Genomic DNA, 24,632 nt, shown 5'->3' with positions numbered 1-24,632 from the left:
CGGCGGGAAATAGCGCGCGCGGACCTGACGTCACTGCGCCAGCCCGGTGGTGATTGGCGGAGAGCTCCCGGGGGCGCCCCGCCCTTCCCCTGGCTGCCCCGCCCTTCTGCCCGCTCTACGCAGGCGCGCGCGCGCACGCAGGCACGCACGGGAGCCGCGGTCGCCCGCCCTCCCCCGCCCGCCCGGCTGTGACACCGCCGCCGCCGCGCCCCGCTCACCCTGTGCCGCCCGCGCCGCGGGACGCGCCGCCCGAGGGACACGCTCGCCGCGCCCGGCTCCGCGCAGCTCCCGGCGGCGTGGGCGAAAACGCGCCCCGGCCCCGCGCACCGAGACTTTTGTCCCTTAGGTGAGCGGCGTGGGGGGCGGGGGGCAGGGTAGGCCCCGGCGCGGGCTCTGTTTGTGTGCGGGGGGGGGGCGGCTGTTCAACGGTCGCTGAGGGCAGCGGCGGGAACGGCGCGCGCGGCGCTGAGGGCAGCGGCGGGAAGGGCGCTGCGGTGCTGAGCGGGGCAGCGCCCTGAGTCCCGGCTTTGCCCTTCGCCGCCCGCCTCGGCCGCTGGCTCCCGGCTCGGCTCGGCTCGGCTCGGAGCGGGGGGGCGGCGGCTTTTGTTCGCCGTCACCTTGGCGGCTCTTCCGCCTCGCCCCGGGCGGCGCGAGGAGGCCGGGGAAAAGCGCCCCCAAGCCCCGCGTTACTCGGTGCTGGCTGTGGTGTTGAGCCCTGTGGTCGCCCCTTCCCATCTCACCTCATGGATCGATCGCTGTGCAGGGGCCTCCAGAGGTACGTGGGCTTTGGCATGTGCAGGGTGCTGCTCCGGCGGCCTCGCTCCTCCTCCTGAAGCGCTTTTAGCTCCCCATCCTCGGCTCAGCGAGCCCTTTTGCTCTTCTACAAGTTAGTACTGCCATGGCATCCTGGCTCTAAGGACTGTCCCAGCTCTGCAGCCCTCACTTTTCTGTGCTTCCCCTTTCCCCAATCATAACCTGGGTGCTCTCGTTGCACACGGAGTGATATCGCAGAAGTTGTTGTGAGGCACATTTTATTCTGCATAGCTGGATGCCATGAGTAGATCTTTTCTGAGCTGCTCTCATTTTTCACCTGAGTTGGGCTCATTGTGTTCTCAGGCTTCTGCCTTCCTTCACCTCGGAGGTCACCGCCGTTCCGGTATGAGTGCCCAGGAGCATCTCTGCAATAAATCTTTTAAATCCCTTGGGTAGCTTGGTGAGCCTGGATCTTGAGCTTGGTGCCAGGTACTATTGCACGAAAGAACGGTCACAGGAGAGAACAAGACGATATGAGATTATTGTTTAATTTCAACCAGAAGGTCTTAGTCAGTCATGCAGATTTTGTTATTGTGGCCTTCCATGATGGTTTGAAAATTTCCAAGCCCTCTGTATGTTCTAGACACATCAGGTTCAGTGTGCAAATGTTCTGCTTTCATACAGAAAGAAGTGTGAAGAAGTGTAAAAGCCCAAGGTACTTCTGAACAATTGAGAAATAGGGGAAGTTATATTAATCCATACCCAAATTTCTGAATGTAATATGGCTGCATTACTGTAGCACTGCGAGTTAGCATAGGATTTGTCAACTTGGATTCTGAGCTGAGAAGTTGTGGTTGCTGACAAACTGGTGTTGCTTTACTTCTGGAGTTGATGTATCGTTCAGGAGGCATTCTGTGTCCATTGTGATTGTGGGTGTGTGTACAGGGCCATACCTCCCCTAGGAAAGCTTGTCATTCTTAAAGATTCCTTCTTGTGAACCCTGGTTGCTTGGACATCAGAAACATAATCTTGGTTAGCCATTGCAACTGTTCTTGGAATAGTCTGCTTGGCAGATGCGGGCTTGCTGTGTGAAATTATGATCTGCGTCTGATGATTTTTGCATTAGGAGAGTAAAATTTTTCTGTGAAAACTAGCTTAAACTGAAGAGAAAAAAAAACTGCTTAGCTGCCGATGTCCATATGAATGTTTTCCTTTATGGAACTGAAGTTTCCAATTAAACATCGATTCTCACGCTTGAGATTATTTCACAGCACTGAAAATGCAGTGAGGAACCACTGTACCTTAAGGCACAGTGCTGGATTTGAGTCTTCTGCTGTAGTAGTTATGGCACAGGATGTCACTGCTTTTGAGAGCATTTAACAAATAAAGAACTGTGTGGCGACTCAAGTGACATGAAAGGATGTATATGTCAGACTAATGGACATATGTGATGAGACACTTAGGAGAAAGGTGCTGAACCTGGGCTTGGATGATGACACAGAGGTGGAATGGCTTCCCCAGAGCAGGTTACTGTTGTTATTGCTCTTTGGGTGGGTGTTGGCCCTTTCGGACTGCACAGCTTATTTGCCCAGAGGATGGTCCCCTATGGCAGCCGTGTGCCTAAGATACAGGGTGCTGTTAAGCTCCTCCCAAAAACCGCAAACCAAAAACCAAACCAACCTCTCGGGAGAGCTTGATTTGAGAGAACTGCGTGCTGTGCCTTCGAGCTCGGCCAGGTCAGAATGTAGCACATAGGTAAAGGAGATCATAAAGTAAAGGGATTCTGGTAGATGACGCCCAGTTGCTGCTCCTTGCTCCACGTGAAGGATGCTTTGAGTGCTGACCTTGCACAGGGTGAGGGGAGGTAGTGTCAATACTGGAATATTGTTTGGGACTTTCGATTGCCCTTTCAGGATTTTTTTCCCTGCAGTCACTGCTACTTTACTTTCCATGGGGTACGCGCCAGCCTTTGCAGGGCTGTGCTCCAGATGCCCTACCTTGGGCAAGCTGGGCTATCAGTTTGGATTTTTGGCTTTATTCATGATGTGTGGCAGTGATGGCATCTCAGAGTCGCGCTTATGGACTGAAGGAGCAACCACGCTTGTCTAAAGTAAGAAGCACAGTTAAAAAGTGATTTCTGGGTTCAGGAGAAACCTGCCCAAGACTGTGAAAACTGCTTTCCCCTTCCCTTCTGTTTTCCTTCAGCTCCAGTGGTGTGGGAAGTGACACTGTGTCCCTTGAGGCTTTGCTTAGTGTGCCCGCTGCGTGGGGAACGTCTTCCTGATTTGCCAGAACATTTTTCTCAAATTTATTTTCATTTTAAGCGGTGTATTTAAATCTGGTTAGTGACTTGGACAAGAGTTGCAAACTTGTGGATGTACAAACAAGCCATACTGTTGCAGATTTGTATAAAATGATAGCTTGATGTCTGTGTGCCTTTAGTTACGGACAAATTGTTCTATGGGTGAATTTTCAGAGGATGAAATTTGCTTCTCAAGAAAACAAAATTTTATTTGCTTATAGTTTATTATTAAAACAACTGGTGAGGCCCACAGCTCCCTTGCAAAGCTCAGAAGTTTCTCTTGATGGAGGCTATGTTCAAGTTCAGGTGACACTTTCTTCAGCTGCTGTCAGAATTCAGTTCAGCCTTTTTTTTTCCCCCCCCCCCCAAGTTGAATTGACGAAACATCCGGACAACATCACTACTGTTGCTCTGTCTTGAAAGAGGATGAAGGACTCTTTGAAATACCTCTTTAGGCACAAGCAAAGGCTTTGTGCCAAAGTTTATTCTCTGGATATCTAAATTTGAGCACGTAGACTACCATTCTGTAGCTCAGTCATGGCCTTGGGTAACAGTGCTTTGCCACAGATGACGACTCACATTTCTGCTTTCTACAGGGCAAGGGAAATAATAATAATAATAATAATAATAAAGAATGCTTATATATATTATAGGGAAAAAAGGCTTTGCTAGTGTCAGAGCTGCTTCTTGAGCAAAATGCATACCAGGGAACATTTCACTACTCAGCAGGTAGTGGTCTTCGCTACTTCTTCAGAAACAAATTGCTGCTGCCCTCTTGTGCAAACTGATTGATGATGATTTGGGGCTTGGTTTCTCGTTGGTTTTTTTTTTCATTTGGTTGAAGAAGGGACAGAGCTTAATAAAGTTTTATGTGTGAAGATGATTACAGGTTGAATGAATTTGCATGCTCTTGAGTGTGGACTTGAGAAGTGATTGTAGTTGATTCTCACATGCTTCTTCAGCACAACTGTCTCCATGTGGGCTGTATTTCATCCCATTTGCCCTCAGCACTTTCACCTCGTTGCAAAGGCTGACTTCTTGCTTTATTTGTTATGGCCATCAGAAGGTGTTGGGTGAATTTCTGTACTATGCAGTTGCTCTTCAGAGGAAATTATCTTTTCTGCTTTTGTTTGTTTGCTTATTTTTGCCTGCAAATAACAAATAATTTCTGCACCAGTTTTCTCATTGTTTTTGTTCTCTTGAAAGAAATCCTGCCTGTAGGCTGCAGTTATTGTTATAAACTTGAGTTGCAGCAGTTGAAGTTGGAAGAAGTATTGCACTGGCACATGTGCATGTTCTTCAGTTTTGGAATCGGGTTCCTCACCTCTGAGTCTTGTCTTGGGAAGAAAGAGATTCCATGTTGCATTTTGCCTTTCAGCTTGCGAGTATGCTGCAAAATATTTTGTGTGGCTCCTGATTCTCCTTGGTTGAGGAAAGCACTGGAAATCCAGGGTGCCTTCCTGGTAACAGAGGAATCGGAAGTAGTGGATAAGGTGGCTATTGAATCTTGTCAATGAGTTGTTGTGTCCGCTGGATGTAAGTAGGACTGCCTGTGGATGAGCAGCAGCTGCATGGGAGTTCCTGTTACCCTGTGCATTGTGCATGGTGAAGGGATTTTTTTAACAGTACAGTTGCACCTTAAAGAAGCCAGCAGATAAGTGTATTTGATTTCTGGTGATTGCCGCCTCAGTGCTGGGATCTCAGACTTGCAGCAGTATTTTGTTTCCGGCTAGTGTGTACACAAGTGCCTCAAGCCATAAGTTCTCATTAAGACCTTTCTCAATGGCTGTTCAGGCTGATCTAAGAGTGTGGCTTATTTCATTCAGCTGAGAAGAACGCTCAGATTCTTCTTTCTTAGTTTGTTATTCACTGACTCTTGAGAAAATGGAAATAGAGCTTTTATAGAGTATGGATATCGATGGGACTTCCCCTGGTGCCTGGTAAGCCATGGAGATACTGTTCTTTGTAAATTTGGCCTGTTTAAATTGTTGATGCTCATGCCCTGACTTTTGGCTTAAATTTCACTGGTGTCTTTACCTCCAAACCCCTTGGGCCTCCTAAGGCTCGGGTCCTTGACTTTAGGGAGGTACTATACTAATTGGGACACGTGGAGACTAATCTTTTGAAGACCTGGTTTCATGGCATCCATGTTGCTAGCAGGGAGTACCTCTGGTTTTACTTTACTGCCTTTTAATGACGTGGGAGACCTGAACAGTTCATTAAGCTGCTCCTATTCCTATTGAGATCTTTCAAGAAATAATGAAAGGAAGTAGTACTAAGACAGGTGAAGAATTGTACTGAGACATCCTGTGAAATTATGTGATCATGTGATGTAAATCAATGGTGCTGTCCCTTGAAATATGGAAGAGGTGCACGGTGCTCCTCTCTGTGAGGAAATAGGACAGCTTCCAATGAAGTAAAGATGTAGTGTGATACAGATCTCCTGTAGTGTAATGACTTGTCACAGATCATTATGTTTTGTACCCAGAGGCATCTTCAGCGTTCATTGAGGTATGCCAGCAATTTGTTAACAAGTATACTTTGCTTATTGCTATATTCATAAGAATGTGTGGTGGCTATCATCTGCTTTTTAACACGTTCTTTAAAAAATCCTGATGAGGCTCTATCCTTGTGTAGTCTCCCAAGTGCTCGTGGTGAAGATCCTTTCACCAATTTTGTGTTCGTCATCTGCTTGTGAGGCAGGGGAACAAAAAAAAAATAGTCTCACCTGTAGGAACTGAGATGTCCTTCTTCCCTTAAGGCTGGTTTCTAAGTAAAATTTCCATGTGCATGCCATTGCTGTAGTATGACTTGTGTTGGGAAGATCCTCAAATTGGTCATATTTTGTTGTCTTTCCTTTGCTTCCACTTTGAACATGCACAGGGCTCAAACCTTTGGTGTCCCTTAGTATTTTGACGTTTGGTTTTGTGTCTCATTAGCACAATTGCTTCTTCTAGGGCTTCCTGTGAGGCAAAAGTAATACTGTGTTCCAGAGTCTTGGTGGGTTATATTAAAGGGTTTATTTGAAAACCCTATATTATGATAGGGTTTTGGATAACCCTATCATAAGTTTGCTGATTTCTTATCTCCAGGTTCAAGGCTTGTGTTTCAGGCTTTGCCTTCTGCCTTACCTGCACATTTTTGAGACTCTTGTTTCAGGTGTGATTCCTGACTAACTGCATTTAGGAACATACCTTGGTATTGTCTTGTGGCTTGGATTGCTGGCTTAAGATAATTTTGGTTGTCTGTGAAGTGTAAACTATTTGACCCAGATATGTGGGCTTTTTTCTTCAGAGTTCCGTTATGATGCAGGATCTGACACGTTCGTGGGATTGTTCCTGTGTGTGTTCTTCCTTTATTACAGCCCCTTCTTAAGCTGAGGTTAATCTCCCAATTTCACTTCATATGCTTTATGTGCTGCCTGGCTGTAATTGTAAAGAGCCTTTTGTTTGGCCCTTGGTTTAGATGGATGGGTCAAGGTTATTTTGGTAAAAAACCAAAAATCTTACTTTAGGATTATCTCCCAAATCGGAAGCTTGGATTTTTGACTCGGTCTTCTTTGCCTGTTGCCTTGCCTACACATTAATTTTTGGAGAGAGAAAGTGGATGAAGCATCTGTGTGAGAGCTGTAGGGAATTTCATGATCGCAGACAGTGGTAGTCTTAGGTGAGCTGGCAAAAACAACATGTTGGGTGCTGGCAAGCCATCGAAAAGTCTTTTAGAGTACTGAGAATTATTTTTTGACATGGATGATCTGCAGGACAGCATGGCTAGGTAGGAACATAGCAGGTTGAACCAGGTGACCCCTGGAAGTCCTTTCCAATTTAGATGATTGTATGACAAAAGCGAAATGCAGTTAGGTTGGACAACATGTACCTAAGGCTCTGGTCACCTGTGAGGCACTAAGGTTTCCCTTCCCAGTCTTCATGGAGTGTGAATCCAGCCCACATGGTTACTTCACATTGGTGCTCCCGTTTTCATCTTACAGATGTGACAGTAACCTTTTGAAGCAGAGGTACCGGCTGCCTTAAGAAAGTGTATTCCGTTTGCTTTGCAGGGCATTTGTACTGGGTTTTTTAAATATTTGTTGGCCAAAGGGATAAATAAATGGTGCAAGAGATTTTTAACAGGGTTTTTGTTTGTTTGTTTCAGAGTGTATTTTGTGTTTTTCAAAGCACTTGTTCTGTAAGGGACTTTGTATCCACTGTTCCCTTTTCATCAAAGTAATAGATGAATTGACTGAAATTTTCTTATTTACTCAAAAGAGGTGGGAGAGGGTGTCCTGAATTGGTTGAGTGTTTTCTAGTGAATTAAGTCCTCGTATGCATACTTGTTTCGATTCTAATATCACAGTGTTAATTTTTCTATGGGGAAGTTGTGATACATAGGGGTGCCTTCAAACTAACACGACTATTTTCAATTACAGCGTTTGACACTGAGTACCAAAGAAATGGTGATGGAGAAGCCAAGTCCCCTGCTCGTAGGGCGGGAGTTCGTGAGACAGTACTACACTCTGCTAAACAAAGCTCCTGACTTCTTGCACAGGTAACACTTGTACTCACCAAGTGATAATGGTTTTGAAGAAAAGTGTGTCCTGTTGGTTGTAAATCAGACATTCATTTCTGACTGTGGGAGAAAATGGACCTGGCTAACTTTTGGGCTCTTGGAAAAACTCTTGCAAACTCCCTAGGCTCTAGAGCCAAGTCAGATCATGTGGATGTATGGCATGTTATCAAGATATTTCCTCTGTGGAAAAGTGTGCTGCTTCTACAGTGATGAAATGGTAATGTGGACAGGTTGCAGAAATACCTGCTGATGTTGGGAAGGCTGGATAAATACTCATGAGCAAGCTCCCCTGGTGCAGGTGATAGTCTGTGCTCAGGAATATTCTCTGTCCACTTGAAAGGTGTCACCAGTGTCGCTAACAGCAGCGTTTGTGGAATTTCTCTTAAATACCTCTGCGCAGAAGAGTCCAAGAGGTTTTGGTCTGGGTTGGTTTAATCTTACCTAGTTCTGGAGCTGCTTGTATGAAATGTTTTCTAGCCACTTGCAGTCTCTGCCACCACTGCCCCTTTCCTCTGGTCAGGCTCAGATGTGGAGGACATTTGTCTTTGTGTTCTTTGGCTGCATCTTGTTTGTGAGTGATGTTCTTCAGAGGGGGCATCTCATACTCTCTCTTTTTGTTAGTCTGAACAGCAGCTTGCTCTCTGCCACAGAAAGATTCGGGTTTCCTGGTGCTTGATGGGCTCTTTGCAGCAGTGAGGGAGTTTGAACAGCAAGGGTTAAAGTTACTCTTTCATCCTACTAAGAGCCTGAGAAGAGCACAGAGGATCCTGTCATTGGTCATTATCCAAAGCTTCCCCAGGCCTTAGGAGCAGCAGAGATCAGTTTGCCCTCTAAATGGGTATTACTCGGTGTAGCTGGATACCTGTTGCATTTCAGTTGAATTTGTGAGGCTTTTCTGGCCCCTTAACCAAAAATCTTTAATTCCATTTAGTTGGGGACTCTGCCACCCAGTGACTTTGAGCAGTTCCTTAAAAGCACGTTAAAATTCTTGGTCCCCTGTGAAGGCCCTTAGTAAGAACTGCTGACTTTCAGAGAGATTGCTTTGGAATTTAGAGAGAAGTGTTTTAGAGAAAAGATGTTTTCCTATCTGCTTGTGCACTGCTTTAGCTAAGTGTCTGTATTTCCTTGCTGTTAGGAAGTGCTGGACCCTGCTCAAAATCATGATTATGTGGTTAGTACCAAAGAAAACAATCTAATATTTCCCAGACTTTTTTCTGGACACAGTCAAGGGAGTAAAAGTCTTGGGCTTGTATTTTCACAAAAGTAGGACTGAAAAGAGTTTCTTAGTTCAGTGGAATAAACCAGATGGCAAACGTGGAAGTTTTAGGGTTTAATTCTGTACACTGACCCTCTGCACTGGCTTGTTTAAGTAGAGAGAAATATTCAGTATTCTTGCCACTCTGTGTGACAACAAGTTTATAGAAGTACTTCATGACAAGTTTATTTCATATATACCATACAAGGGTGGATAATAAAGGTACATATTAGCATCTGGACCTCATGGCAATCACCCCCAAGGCAAAGCATGCTCCTAAATAAAAACACGGAGTGATAAGATGGTTTTTTGTCTGATCTATTAATATAAATGTACTGAAAATACCAAGCATTTCTCATGTGCTTTATAAGCTGACAATAACAATCCAAGTCAAAACAGACTATTCTAGGCTCAAAATGTGGAAATGGAATGAAAGTGCCAAAGAATCTCTGAAATGTAGGAAAAGTATTGGAAGTGAGTGTGCATATTTAAATATCAAAACCACGAGCTCAGTGCTGGCCAAGACTGTGAAAAGAACGGGGTTCGGAGGAGTGGCAAGAGGGTCGTATCTTGCTGGGCTGATGCCACTCTGAGAGGCAGCGGATTGTGAGGGTGAGGAACCTTCCAGCCAAAATGGCCACCTTCCTTAAAGGAAGCAAGTGAAAGGTTGAGGTTCAGTTTGGAGTTTGCTATGCCAAACTCCTCGGGCAAATTGCAGTGCTGAATTTTAAGTTTCTTCCTGTATTCTTGGAGCCTCTTTAATCTGGTGAAATTTCTGATGCATTGAGCTCTACAACTTTTGGCTAAAATACTTTCTGGATTTGGTTCTATTTTTTTCACTTCTGTGACTTTTGCATCTCTTTGCTTGCAGGTTTTATGGCAGGAATTCTTCTTATGTCCATGGAGGACTGGATGCCAGTGGGAAACCACAAGAAGCAGTGTACGGTCAAGCTGTGAGTATTAAAATTAGTCCTGTAATCCTCATTAATGTTTGGAATAAATCAAGGTTTTTTCTTTACCAGTGCCTTAGGCTTTCTTACCTGGTGAGTAATGGATTGTGACACTGCTTCCGTTCAGATACAGATAGGAACTTGGTAGCTTGAGGGTTTTTGTTTGCTTATTTCTGCTTTCATTGATAGTTATGTTTGGTTCTTCAGCTTTGCATCTGGGCTGCAGAAAATGCCTTCAGGATGGGAAACAAAATCCAGAGGACCTGATAGATTTGTGCTATAAATGTACCTTATTTCAGTTAGAAGTAGTTCCTCAAGAAAGGACTGATCTGTGTGAGTTTCATGAAATTCTTGTGTGAGTGGAGTTTTGTTAAAGTGAAACATAACTATCTGAAGAAGAGGATGAAGTGAATTGAGAGTTGTTTTGGTTGTACTGCATTATCAGAATTGTCTGTCACCTAAGGACATCTCTTCACATGACAGCAACATCTTTGAGCAGTGTGGCTTTTAGTCCAGGGCAGGTTTGGTTTCTTCTCCTTTCACCAGCAAAATCTCATTTGGCGCACAAAAATCTTGGCACTGCAGATGTTCCCCGCTCCTGTGATGTTTGCTACTTCTGACAACATATAAAGGGTTGGTTTGGGGATGGTTTTTTGTTGTTTTGGGGCTGGCGTTTTTTGTTGTTGGGTATTTTTGGAGGTTTTCTTTATTTTTATAACACAAGCTAAATCCTGTTCCTTTCACAGGCCCTTAAAAAATTAAAGTCTTAAAATAGGTCATAGATTTTAAAACAGCTGGAAAAATTGGATAGCAAGTTGTATGCTGTTTGACTGCTCTGAGAAATACTTGAATCCTAGTGCAAAACTTCAGATTAAAAATTAGGTGAGCTCAGGAATACTGTTCTCAGTGAAAGACACTTCTTGGTTCCTGTATTTATCTTTTGAGCTTCAGGGGAGTGTTCTTTTGGGATTAGTTGAGACTCAGGTAGGTAAAAGGTGTAAAGTTCTGTACAGAATACACTGCAGCTAAAATATATCTGTCTCTTTCTAGGAGATACACAAGAAGGTGATGTCACTGCAGTTCAGTGAGTGCCACACCAAGATCCGTCATGTGGATGCTCATGCCACTCTGAGTGATGGGGTGGTTGTGCAAGTCATGGGAGAGCTGTCAAACAATGGGCAGCCAATGAGGAAGTTCATGCAGACGTTTGTGCTTGCTCCAGAAGTAAGTATGTGTAAGACTATGGCAAACTTCAAATAACAATGGAAAAAACCTGACCTCACCTGTAGCTACAATTTGTGATATTGGGACTAAAAATAGGATCTGGCTTTAAAACTTGGTCTGGAGGCGGTCGTTAAATGTGTCACAGTGTGTGAGTGCAGAGAAACTGGTGTATTGGACCCATCCTGAGCCATTTTATTTCCTTGGACTTGAAGTGTTGGAGCAGTAATACAAAGAAAATTGAAGCTTGCATTTGGGAGATAATTTTTTTAAAAGATAAGGTTCAGCTCTGTAGATCAAATCTCTGCTGTAGTTGTGTACTTTCAAGTCTAATGGCAAATGTGAGTATGGGTTGCACAAATTACTGCTCAAATTTAGCTCTTGGTGAGAGCAAAGCTGTGTACAGGTAGAAGGTGCCTTGTGTTCTTTCTACTGGTTTCCTCCCACTTCATCACAAACTGTGTGGTTGGTTGGAGATGAATGTTTTAGGTTCATGTTGTATTTCTTCATTGTTTCCCTACACAGTGCTGTAAGCATACAGCCACCCTGTGAAAGTTCAGGGCTTTTATTGTAAAGTTTTTGTAATAGGGAAAATTGAAATTCCTCAATGAAACTGAGGGGCTGTATGCTTAGTTAGAACCTATGATTGATGTGACTTAGCAAAATTAGCAGATTTTATTCTGCTTGAAACTTCCTTTTCAGTTGGGCAGAAGCTACTGTTAATTGCTTGCTTAGAGAAAAAAAAATAACTCAGAAAATAACTTCAGTGACATAGTCCTATTGCAGAATGTCCGTGTGTACCGCAAAACACGTCTGTAGTCCATCCTTTTGCTGCCTGCTGGCGTTCCATAGATGCTAAGCACCGCATGTTCCTCTTTTACAGGGATCTGTTCCAAACAAGTTCTATGTCCATAATGATATCTTCAGATACGAAGATGAAGTATTTGGGGATTCAGAAGGAGAACTTGATGAAGGTGAGAAGGATTGTACATGTAGGGTTTGTGTGGTTCTTGTTCCTTTCTCCTTTGTGCAGAGCTGCCAGAAGTGTCTTGTGGAGATGCTGGGATGCAAAACTGTCTTGCCTTCTCGTGGGCATGGAGCTGTTGTTACTGCAGCTCTGCTCATTCAAAACATTCTGGAAAAGGAAGGTCCTGTAGTAGTGCCGTGTTCGCTGAAGGGCTGAACTGGCTCACGGAGGGTGAGGCTTGACAGAGAATGGAAGCAGTGAGCAACAGGACTTCTGCTGCCATAGCTGCATCAGGCACACTTGTGTTCAGTGATCAGTCAAATTTGTACGGGATTTGAAGAAAAAATCTAAGTGTTTTTCAAATATGACACATTGCTACTTGGGGGCTGAATTGGACCTGAGTGGGTCTTATCCCCTCTGTTCAGTGAGGCAGAGCAAATCAGAGTGTAGCCAGAACATATATACATGCATTCACTGGGCGGTTTTTCTGGGATTTGTTCATCTGGATTCCGTGGAACAACGCATTTTAGGCAATCATCCTTGTATTTGAGGTTCATCTTCTTAGTCTGAGGCACTGAGATTTATGAGCTAATAGTGCAATCTTTCTCTTTTACTGCCACCGTATGAAAAGCACCTGCTGCTTTAAAAGATCCTCAAAACCTCCTCCTGGAACTTCCTAGCAGCACCAATATGTCTCTGGCTTCTTCTTTTTGTGAAAATTGTAAACAGCCAGGCCTCTTGACTGACAGGCAGGCTCTTCCATCTTTTTTTGCAGCTAATTTTACCATGTTTTGTTGAAGCTTTATTTTGATTGCTACTAATTTAATATGCTTTTATTATAACTGTAGCTCGTGTACACTTGCGAGATGTGTAAGAGTTGACAAGCTTTTGTTTTTGTGTCAGAGTCTGAGGAAGAGGTGGAAGAAGAGCAGGAGGAAAGACAACCATCACCTGAACCTGTGCAAGAGAATGCAAGCGGTACTTACTATGAAAACCATCCTGTAACGTAAGAAGTCCTTTGTATTACATGAAGTTGCTTTTTTAATGAAAACGACGGACAATTGTTTTGGCTTTAGGTTCTGGATGTTATTTAATAGGTAGTTTAGGAGGATACGCTTAGCCTGATAGGGATCTGTTAAGTTAACATTACATTATTTTGAGACATTGCTTCTTTATTGAAGAGAGGAAATGGGGTATTTTTCTATGTTTGTTAGTTATTTTCACTTCTGGACTCAGAAGTGAGGTGAAAAGGGAGCGACCGACGTGTATGTACACACTTAATGGAATCTTTGTAATTCTGACTTCAAACCGTACATTGATATGATGTAATTTATGTCTCAGGTGTGTTAACAAAGGGATGGTTGATCACAGAATAGTTTGAGTTGGAAGGGGCCTTTTAAAGGTCATCTAGTGCAACCCCCTGCACTGAGCAGGGACCTCTTGATGTGTTACTCAGATTTGGATATCACTTGGAACTGAGAGAAGTATCTACTTTTTGAGAGGCTGCTGTACAGCTGTATTGGAAGAATAGGTCTCTGTCCTGCATGTCTGCTAATCTAAGCGAGATTAAAGAAAAAAGATATTTATGATTTTGTAAGAAAAGTACAAAAACCAACCAAATAATCCCCCGCAAACACAAAGAAACAAACATCACCAAACCCCTGTGCTTTTTTTGAAACAGGAATGAATGGCGTAATGAGGGCCAGAACCGACTTTGTGGTTCCCTTCTTAAAAAAAAAAAACATATATGACACCACTAGACAATACATGCTGAGTGCATCAGTGATAATGCTAAGCACAAGTCACTTAATGCTTTTCATGAGAAATCTGATGGAAAAGTGGAATCTGCTGGAATTCTGGCAGTGGCTTGCTCAAGATAATGCAGGAAGTTTTGGGATGCCTGAAAGCATGAAGTCAGGTCTTGTTTTGGGGTTACTGTGTCATTTGGAAAGAGGCATTGTTCTTCATAGAGTCACTTGGGCATGTGGTGATCTGTGGCAGGAGCTGTATAGACAGAGGTGTCTGGAGGTTGGTAGGATTTTGGGGTGGCTTCTCTGAAGAGAGAAGAAACTCAAATCCCTTACCTTTTAACCACACAGAGCAGAGAAGAAGTTGCATGTGATTTTCTGTAAATGGCACTCACAGCTGCTTTGGTAAGGAAGCTGTATAGTACTTTGGTAAAGAAACAGTAGGTTTCATTCCAAAATGGGCTTTGTTTCTGTGTCTAGCTTAATAATCCATTGTGTTTGTATTCTTCTAGAAGCAGCAGCTCTTTAGTTGAGCACCTCTTCTCCAGGGTTAAATGGCTAGGTGATTGTCTGCAGAGAACTGTAGAACATGTCTTTGCTTCAGCGGAAGTAAACTCTGGTTTTGCACCCAGTATGGGAGTACGGCTTCACTTCTCACTGTATTGTATACGTACAAACCACGTTGTAGCAATTGAAGACACAACGATCTTTACCATAGCAGAGCTGTTACAGCTTACAGAATGTGGTAAGATGCAAAGTAATTGATAAGCTCATAAAATGCATTTGACTTTTGTAGCAATGGGATAGAGGAGGCACTTGAAGAATCTTCTCATGAACCTGAGCCAGAATTGGAATCTGAAACAAAAGCTGAGGAGCTGAAAGCTGAAGTAGAAGAAAAGACCCTTGAGGAACTAGAAGAGAAATCTCCATCTCCACCTCCTGTAGAACCTGTTTCGCTACCGCAAGAACCACCAAAGGTTAGTTACAAGTCATAGCTGTGCTACTAAGTGCAGATGTAAACTGGATTGGCCTTTGAACTTTGCCTTTTTGGGTGGCTAAACTGGTACCTCTCTTTGGTGTCATGCTGTATGAACAGCTAGGCTTGACCTTTGAGCTTGTAAAAATGCAAAGTTTCAGTAAAAAAAGGAAAAAAATGTTATTTTTAAGTGCTGCTCATCACGTACTGTAGATTTTATGCTCTGTTCGTAAAGTGTGTGTGTGGGTATATGCATGTGTAGACATTTTTAGATGTGGAGTTAACATATGTTAAGAAAACACCTGGAGCTACCACCACCAAAAATCTCATACAATGGGAACCACTGCTCTTTCCCTGAAAAGAAATGGAACACACTGACGCTTGCAAAATTGCTGCAGCATAGGTTCAAAATCAATGTGGGGGCACTGACTGTCTCCTTAGAGGCGGGATGCGTAATCTTAAAAACCACAGTGCTCACCGTGTGTCCTCTGGTGTGGTTACACCTGCGGGCTTGCAAAGTGCTGGGAGCAGCCAGGGAGAGCTGGAGCGAGGTCATTTTCTACCTCCAGTATGTCTCCTGTATTTTTTTTCCCAATCCTTTTTCTCTTCTCCATTTTTGGTTGTAACTTCAGGCATCCGCTTCCTTTCTTTGTGCAAAAGACACTTAACACTACAGGGTTTTTAGTCCTAGGTTTGGTTACCTGATGGAAAGCAGTGATCTGGGAATGCTGAGGGCACTGGGCTCACTCAAGTAGTGGTAGTGGGCACGGTACACGGCTCATTCCATGCCGTTGGAATCCACAGACAGCTGGAACTGCAAACCCTTCTGTACCTCCATTGTAATGCTTGCACAGCCATTATTTAACAGTCAGATATGAACCAAAAGTATATTTTTAGCAGACGAGTTTCCCTGTAGGAATGTCAGTGGTTTGCCATGATTAGTAGCCTAGGTCTGTTGCATTTCCTGCAGGCTTTCTCTTGGGCTTCAGTGACCAGTAAAAACCTGCCTCCTAGTGGTACTGTTTCTTCCTCTGGAATTCCACCCCATGTTAAAGCACCAGTCTCACAGGTAACCCATCTGTGAACACCTTGGATTGTTTCATTACTGCTGCAAACTGCTTCAGTTTTTTAAATTAACAGATCAACTTGTTTGACTTAAATTGCACAAATTAATTGTGTCTTTAATGTTAATGCACTCACCTCCTTGTCGCAAGCAAAGGCACGAACACGTAACAGGTGTAACTTTGGGTGATGGTAATGTTAAAATCTGTTCTTGTGGAATCAGGAAATCACTGCTGGTATTTTTACCTAACTTGATGGCATATGGTTTGGTTTAAAGGGGAAACACCAATTCCCCACAAAATGTTACTTTTCTCAAGCGTGTTTGAAAAGGGCATTGGTGGAAGTAGCCCAGCAGTAAAAAGAGATTGCACCATTTCTGAGGTGCAAGATTGCCTTGTAAGGCTAACATCCACAGAACTATGCTGGATTTCATTATCCATGGATAATTAGCTTGTCACTGAACCCTGTACCAACTTATGACTGTGTGAGGAATGGAAGGATTCACATGTCCTTGCCAGGACAATGCTATCTTCCCATTCCTAGGTTGACTGGGTGAGGAGGGAAAAGAGGAGAGCAAGTTTGACCTGGTAACAGCTCATGTCCTGCACATGCCGAGGTGGTGTGAGACATTCTGAGACTCTCAATTCAGCTTCCTCCATTTGTATAAAACGTGCTCAGGCCAAAAAATGTGTCCTTTACCCCAGCATATTGACACGGTGTGCCAGAGCGCTGTATCTTGAGTTGTTCCTGTCCAACCTTTTTGCAAGACTGCGATATTCAGTACAATAGTTGGGTTGCTGCAGCTGTTGTTTTTGCACTGGTTTCTTCTCAATTTTGTGCTAACAGAGAGAACCCTGTCTAGGATGGCCTGCAGCCAAATGCATGTTAAAAAAGGAACAGGGAAGAAAAAGAGAAAAATGAAAGAAAACTAATCAAACAAATGCCAGCACCTTACATGGTGTTGCTTCTAGTCTACTGGGACTGTCATGGACATCAGATAAAGGCTGGGTAATGAGTTGGGAAGTCTGTCTTTGATCACCTTAAACAGGGTTTTGAACCCTTAGGTGGTAATCAACCTGTGAAAACTGTGGGTTTTCTAGTGCAGAATAGATTTTCCTTAAGCAAACCAAAATTGGTTTTAATTTATTTGCCACAGACAGGGTGGATGGTTGTAATGTGGCAAAAATCATTTCAAATGGTCTGTCCAGGAGAGCAAGAGATACCTTATAGATGTCCCCTTAAACTCTTCTGTGTTGCCTCTGCTGTTTGTCGTGCTTTGTGCCTTTTGATTACTTTTGCTTTGACTTTATGTTTAAGTTATGTTGTGTGGAAGTTTCTGAACAATACTGACATGGCAAGAATTTCAACTCTCAGCTCTTCTGTAGCCAGAATTAGTCAGTTCTGAGCTCCTGTTCTTGAACACATTTTAAACATGGTGTGTAGAAATCTGGTAGAAGAGGCACCTAAACAAGGAGCTGCAGATCAGTAGCAGCTTTTTCCTCTTCTCATGAATCCATTAGATCCAGACACTGTGCATGTAAACGAGGACAGAAGATGCCCTGGTGGGTGGATGGGTGGCTCCTTTGGGATGCTATTCTAGCTGGTGTCGGTGATGTTACAAAGAAATAACTGCCCTGCTCATTCCTTTCTCTGCATCACTCTAGTTTTCCCTTCCTCTTCTGTCAAGTTAAAAATACAGCCCCTGTAGTGTTAACTCCTCAAAGGACTGCACATGTACTGTTCTGGATATAAACTGGTTCAGGGCTGTTTTCCTTACAGCTGTGGAGTGAAACAGGTCAGCATTTCTTGCTCTTTTTCTAATTGTAGATGATTAGACATCAACCCGCCTACATTGATAAACTGGGACTTTTCCTTATAGCATTTTCAGTTATTTTTATCTCCCATTTTTTTTACTGCATTGTTTATCGTAGGGCTGCAGAGGGGCAGGGGCAGGCAGGGCCTGACTCTTGTCTCTTGGGGTGAGTCCCTTTCCCTCCCTATGTGAGCTCCTGAAGAGAAGAGACAATGCCACCTTTTCCTTAATGGTTGTCAAAGCTCCACCAGGCTGAGGTTTGTGGCATACTTGGCTCCTGTAGAAGTTGTCTCTTGAACTCCTTACTCAGTGTCTTTCTGTCCACTCTGTGCTTGCTGGGAAATGCTGGGAGATGTGAGTTGCAATGAGCTGCTTTGGCTGTAAATGGCAGCCCTGATCTGGAGTCTTGTGGTGCTGCTAATAGTGGCAGTGTTTTGGGGAGCACAGTTCTGCACAAGGGCTTTCCTCTTGTGGCACTGAGGCAGACTTTCTCTCTACAAAAGGATGGTACTCCTTAGAAAACGACCAGAGAGATCAGCTGTCTGTGCGCTGGGTGAGAAGTTCAGTGAAACACAAGGCGGCAAGCAGGTACAAGTTCACTGTTACTTGGGATCTAAGAGCAGGACATCAGTGACTTAGCAGGTCTTGTCTGGGGCTGACAGAAGGACTGAGTTTAAGCCTGATAGCCATGAGTATCTATGAAACGAGAGTCTGAAGGTATTGAGTTCTGCTTTTGAGGTGTAATTTATGATGCGTTCAAGATGTGTGAGTAAGAGATAGCAGAGGAGCTACAATGACTCACAAGGGAATACAATGGAACAAGATTTAACAGGAAGGCTGATTTTCTGAGCTTGTTCTTGGAATTGAAAAAGTGATCCTAGAAGTGTTGTACGGACAGACTAATGCCTAGCTTCATAGAGCACAAGTGATCGGAGGGCTGAGACATCAGTTTGGTCTGTAATACTTGCATGTTGCATACAATCTTTTTCCCCTGGGACATACTCTGTCTGGAACTGCCAGTTGTCCTGAGTCCTTAAAGGAAAATAAGGGAGATGTTTAACATAAACTACTTCTCCCCAGCAGACTGGGCCTGTAGCTGTTCACCTTGTGTTTAATCTTACTTGCAGGCTACTTGTGTATTTTTATGCTCCTAAGGATAATTTTGTTTTTCTAAGATAAGAACCCAGCGCACCAGCAGCTGCTTAACTGTTGTACAGAAAATGGAATTTAAAACATACTGGGAATTGCTTCAGTGACCAGCAGTCTGCATAGAAACATTTTTAGAGTTTCATCTATCTCACATAAAGCAGATATTTTGCTTGCGAAAAATGGGAATGAGTGTTCTAGTACCTGAATACAAAGGGTGTACTTTGAGCATCGTGGTCTTGACATCAGGAAAGTTGAAGCATATCCTAAGAAGTAGTCTGTAGAAATTCATTTCAGGAAACACGTACTACACTTCTGAGGGCTTTTGTTCTCCTCTTTCTTTTCGGTAGTTTTCATATAGTTGTTCTTCACTGGAGGAAAATAATTCCTTGGGGACTTGGGCAGAACATGTGATTTGCCCATCTCTTTGTGTTCATCTTGGACTGCCTCCTAATCCAGGAAGTTTGAGCTTGGCATGAGGAAGCTTTATACCCTCTACGATTTAAGTCAGGCTGAGGGATTGGTGAATAACGGAATGTTGGGGTCTCAATGCCTGGTCAAACATGGAAAATTCACATTAGCTGTGCTTTGGGGAGATACTCTGATTGAGAGACGTTTGCTTTGCACCTTTTAACACTGATAACTGAACACTGCAGTCCTGGATTGGTACAGAGGAATTTAGACAGGTGAAAAAACCACTCCCAAACACATTGACATTGATGTCTATTTTCCAGAGTTTGTTTTGTGCATGCCGCTTACCCATGTCTTATGTTGTGGGGGTTTTTGTTTTGGTGAGTTTGGGGGTTTGGGTTTTTTTTTTTGACTGGGCCAGTGTTAAACAATGCATGTTCTCCTGTTTTAGCCAAGAGTGGAAACTAAACCTGAAGCTCAGTCTCAACCTCCTCGTGTTCGTGAGCAGCGTCCCAGGGAAAGACCGGGTTTTCCACCACGAGGACCTCGGCCAGGTAACGTGGATCAGCTTGTGTGTCTGCCAGGGATGGGTTAATGAGAGGTGTGTGCTGGACAGGCTTTGTCTGTACCTGTGTCATGTTTGGCTGATCATTAACTGCCTGTGCCTGCTGCCTTCAACTAGAAATGAGGGAATATGATTTGGAGGCCAAGCTGGCTGGAGTGAATGTGCTTGGTGCTGCCCCTAGATGTGTTCATCCAAGTTTACATGCATCTTCTGACCTCAGTAGTTCTACCTTCCTCTTTGTGTTGACGGTAGGGAGGGGAGACATGGAGCAGAATGAGTCGGATAATCGTCGGATAATTCGCTATCCAGACAGCCACCAGCTCTTTGTTGGGAACTTGCCACATGATATTGATGAGAGTGAACTGAAAGAGTTCTTCATGAGTAAGTAGTGATTCCAGCTGCAGGGGCTAAGATGGAAAAAACTGTGTTAAAAAATCACCTAACACTGATTCGGACTACACGGGTAAGCTTTTATATGGTGCCACACTACTGACGTCTGGAACGAGCAGAGGGGTGGTAGAGCTGGCACTGCAGCTTTGGATAAAGTGTCTCTTCCCTTGTGTTTCTCTAGGCTTTGGAAATGTGGTAGAACTTCGCATAAATACTAAGGGAGTAGGAGGAAAACTGCCTAATTTTGGTTTCGTGGTATTTGATGATTCTGAGCCGGTCCAGCGAATTTTAGTTGCAAAAGTAAGTATTGGCATTGGGTACTGAGTATCCCCTTCCAGGGTGGACCGAAAGCCCTAAACCACAAGTAATGTGGGCCATCCTAGTTTGCATTGCCATTGGCTTTGGCATTCAGAAAACAGCTGAAAGAAAAAGAGAGATTCAGCATACCCCTTCGGTCAGGAGTGCTGTGTAGCTTCAAAAACTGTACCAGCATTCTTCAAACCGCATCATATGGAATTTGGATTTGCTGCCTCTACACAAATATTTCACACAGAGCTTAGCACTTACTTTTAGAGATCCTTTAGCTGCAAGTGGAGCAGGTAACCTTTTGAAGGGCATCACATGGATCTCTGAATTCCGCACCCTGGGGTCAAGAGAAGGGAGCAGGGCTATTTGCAGTTTTGCTTTGAGGAACTGGAGGGGAGAAAGCAGCAGTTTTCATTTCTGCGATGTGGGAGTGAGACCTAGTAGAGCAATTCTTTGGGAACCTCAGCCCTGAAGCGAGAAGGCTAAAGGTGGCAGTGAAGAGGCTAAAGACAACACTGCTTTTGCTTGAGACAAACACTTTAATTCCTTGCATGCCCAAGTGAATGTAAAAATGGTGTTCTATAGGGCTACGGTTGCGTGCTGCAGGGAACCCTTAACAGGTCACGTTTGTTTTGGGCGTGTACGTGAAGGAAGGCTGGGGCCTGCAGCCAGTGCAGAATTTTCGTGTGCCTTGCATGGAATGGACTTTGTGCTGTGGTGACTAACGTGTGCCTTGACCGCTTTTCCCCATAAGCCCATAATGTTCCGGGGTGAGGTGCGCCTGAACGTGGAAGAGAAAAAAACCAGAGCCGCTCGTGAGAGAGAGACACGCGGCGGCGGCGACGAGCGCAGGGATATTCGCCGCAATGACAGAGGCCCGGGGGGGCCCCGTGGAATAGTGGGTGGTGGCATGATGCGGGACCGTGATGGAAGAGGACCTCCTCCACGAGGTGGCATGGCACAAAAACTTGGCTCTGGACGAGGAACCGGGCAGATGGAAGGCCGTTTCACTGGACAGCGTCGCTGAAATCTCCACTGTGGGCAGACAGTCTTGGCAGTGGTACATTATCCATCGTGTTTGCATTCTCGTTAATTGTTTTTTTGGCTTTGGAATGTGACACAGCCCTTCTGATCGTTTCTTTGATGTGAAAACATCCTTTGGTTTCCAGTTTAAATTGAGGTGGACATTCTTTCCCCAGTTTCACAACAGGAGTCACACTCTTAATTTATAAATGTAGACTTGGAGAATTGAGGACTAAAAATAAGAAAAAAGAAAAAGAAACAAAAAAAAAAGACCAGTTAACTATCTGCAACAGAAGTGAACTAAAGGACATGCCCAATAGAATTCAGGTCCTTTCAGTCAAAAACCCTCTGCTGCACATTTTGTGTAAGTGTTACCGTTTCTGCCTACTACTGTTGGAAACACAAATAGTGCAATTTGTGCAATTGGAGAAGCTTGCCTTTTTTTTTTCCTTCTTAGAACACTTGGCTCCAAACAAACTCGTGTTTACGCACTCATCAAAATGCACTAATGGGTCCTCTGAACTCATTTATACTGACAGCTGCAGGAGGCATCGGAGGGAAAACCTTCATCCTCTTACTCAGACAGAATAGCTTGGGGAACGATGCGGGCATCTGCTCTGCTTGCTGTGACCAACCTCTGTACACACACAAACCTTAATAAGACTACACCTTTGTTCCAGAAGGAATCCAGTTAGCTGTAAACTAACCAGAACCCAGAGTTTCCAAGTTGTAGCCCTGAGTACGCAACAAGTCTGATAGCTCACGTCAGATTTTTCTATCTGCCCCTCTTCAGTGCAGGGATGGCTGCTCAACACACTCCTCCTTCCCCTTCCCCCTTCGAGAAGCGTTGTACAGTGAAACTTGTCTTGACTGTATTTGAGTTCTCTGGTAATGTAATAAGCATGATGGTGCCTTCTATGAATACATCATTCCAGTCTTGCTGGTGATTTTGTACAGTATAGTGTATTAAGTACTGTGCTGCAAAGCCAAGCAGCTGCAAAGCATTTAAAGGAAATAATTGGAAAATTGTATTAAAAAAATTGCAGTATCTTTCAATGAGTAAACGTTGCTAAAACGATCATCAACCTTGCTCTTCAATTAACAAGTTCGCCTGGTTTTTCTGCAGTGGTGGGGAAGGGAGGATGAAGGCATCCAAGTAGTCTCCAGGTTGTCTCTTCTCTTTAATCAGTGTCAGAGTTAAAAAAAGTGGAGTTCCAATCTCTCTTGGACATGAATTTCAGAAGTCAGTCCAGAATGGTGGACGCTTCTGGCCAGAGCGTAATGGGTAGACCTAAGCATCCTTTGTGAAGGTGAGCTTATCAAACGGGGATACTGCAATTTTCAGAGAACTAAACAGCAGCTCTTAAGTTCTTGCATTTTCCAGTTGCACTTTTTTAAAAACTTGTACTCATTTTGCACATAACTCTCAGCTGAAGTTGACACCGATGTGGCTCTGGCCCAACGGATAGAAAGGAGGCGTCCTCTTCTGAAGTTTGACTGGTGGGTTCTCCGTGGAGAGCTGTGTTTCTGGATGTGCATTCCCGTAAACCGCAGCTGCAGCAGGCAGTACAGGCAGGCCCGGTGCCAGGCCTTGTGGCGAGCTCTGGCTCGGGAGCAAAGGGGGTGTTTGTGCGTGCGTTCTTGCAAAAGTGTGACCGCCTGCAGCTGCTTGTGAACAGCGAAGACCTCAAATTAAACAATGGCAATTTCAAGCAAAAGCAGGGAGGGCATCCTGACAGTCTGTCTCTGGATTATGCAATTATTTTCTGGGTTCAAGTAAGGTGGAAGATTTTGCACATCTTTTCTGATACACTAGGCAAGGTGAAGTGGCATCTGTCTGTTGTCTCCCAGACTTGAGGTCTTCTGTGTTCCATGGTAAGTCTTGCACTATTTTCATACCCTTTTTTTTCTGGGACACATTTCTACCAGTTGGCATTTTCATATTTCAGGTTTTTTGTTGAAGGTCTTGCAATTTCAGCTGTTACCTGGAAATCTGTAGTACTTGAACTGCTTGCCACACAACTCCACTCGTTAGGTTTGAAGCCCTCGGACAAATTGCTGTCATCAGTTAGCAGTTTGCCACCAGTGTGGTTTGTGTAGCCTGGAGGTTTTTTTTCCTTCTGTAGTACTGTGGTTTGCTGCCACCTAATTCGTTTGTATGGCAAATGGCACTGGAAATAATTGACAACACAAGTGGAGTAGTAAAAAGAGCTCCTGAGCCATTCTGCTTTTTGGCTTGCTTCTTGTTTAAGTGACACGAACCCTTGGAACATCATCCAGAGAAGTTTACATGGTGATAGCTCACCTGCTGTACTGTGGACTCTTACGTGTTCTTGACCCTCTCAATAGTAAATGTACCTCTTAGAGCAAAGGAAGGGATTCACTGACCATTACTGTTAGTCGCTGATTTGTGAATGGTGGGAGTATTTTGTCATTACGGTTCTATTTCAACAAACTTGGCTGACCATCTTGGCTTTAGTAGGTATTCGAGACAGTGGATTACCATCTTTATTGCTGTAACGTGTCAAGCATTATATGCTAGTAGATTCTAGTTTAATTGTTGCAGGTGGAAAGTATTTTTACTTTTAAGTTTCCATTCTGAATGTGTTTTGACTAAACATACCAATAAACTACTGATGTCTGCAGCATTTATCCATGTCCCTAATTCTCTTGCATGCAGGTGGCTGTATGCCCTGGCACCCCTCGCTAACAGAAAAGCTTTTAAGAACATCGTTGCTGACCTGGCCAGTGACAGTGACAAGCTGCAGCAGCACAGCATCGTGTGCTTTGAAGTGTTTGACTTTGGTGGCTTCTCTCACCCTGGGGTGTCCATGGCCCAGGGAGGACGTGAGCTCTTCTGAGATGTGTCCCAGCTGGGATTCCTCCACACCCTGCCAGGCTGCAGCATCTGGCTGCAGGATACAGCTTAAATGGATATTGCAGTGGTGCTGGGAGGAATGTGAGCTGAGCTGTCTTTAAAAAAACAGTCTGGAGTTGCTTGCTCTCCACTTCGGTGCCACTGAGTCTTGATGGTGCAGAAGTGATTTCCCCCCTTTTGTTACTTCTTGTGTTCGTCGGCAGCTACCCAAAAGGTTGGTAAAAGGGTTATTCTTGCGCTGCTCATAGCTAAGGCGTGGCTGAGTCATGGAATCTCTGAAGTTCCTGTTAGCTGCTGTTG

At 44.2% G+C, this 24,632-nt stretch overlaps 1 protein-coding gene across 2 annotated transcripts; it reads left to right on the top strand.

Moving 5' to 3' along the window:
- Positions 1 to 227: 227 nt before the first annotated feature.
- On the top strand, positions 228 to 24,106 carry G3BP2 (G3BP stress granule assembly factor 2). Of its 2 annotated transcripts, XM_042026952.1 has the most exons (12): positions 228 to 346; positions 7,482 to 7,600; positions 9,748 to 9,829; positions 10,877 to 11,050; positions 11,931 to 12,021; positions 12,918 to 13,020; positions 14,559 to 14,739; positions 15,709 to 15,807; positions 19,622 to 19,724; positions 19,988 to 20,116; positions 20,307 to 20,425; positions 21,186 to 24,106. In XM_042026952.1, exons 2-12 carry the CDS (start codon positions 7,506 to 7,508, stop codon positions 21,456 to 21,458), a joined length of 1,449 nt encoding a protein of 482 aa, XP_041882886.1. In that variant the 5' UTR covers positions 228 to 346; positions 7,482 to 7,505; the 3' UTR covers positions 21,459 to 24,106. The 2 variants fall into 2 exon arrangements, with proteins under 2 accessions (XP_041882886.1, XP_041882887.1); XM_042026953.1 differs by lacking the exon at positions 15,709 to 15,807.
- The last annotated feature ends 526 nt before the right edge of the window (positions 24,107 to 24,632 follow it).

This window comes from Corvus kubaryi, unplaced genomic scaffold (genome assembly GCF_017639235.1).
Source record: "Corvus kubaryi isolate FWS band 111438036 unplaced genomic scaffold, C.kubaryi_AGA036_p1.0 37292, whole genome shotgun sequence".
Classification (NCBI taxonomy): domain Eukaryota; kingdom Metazoa; phylum Chordata; class Aves; order Passeriformes; family Corvidae; genus Corvus; species Corvus kubaryi.
This window is presented reverse-complemented; position numbering and strand designations above follow the sequence as displayed.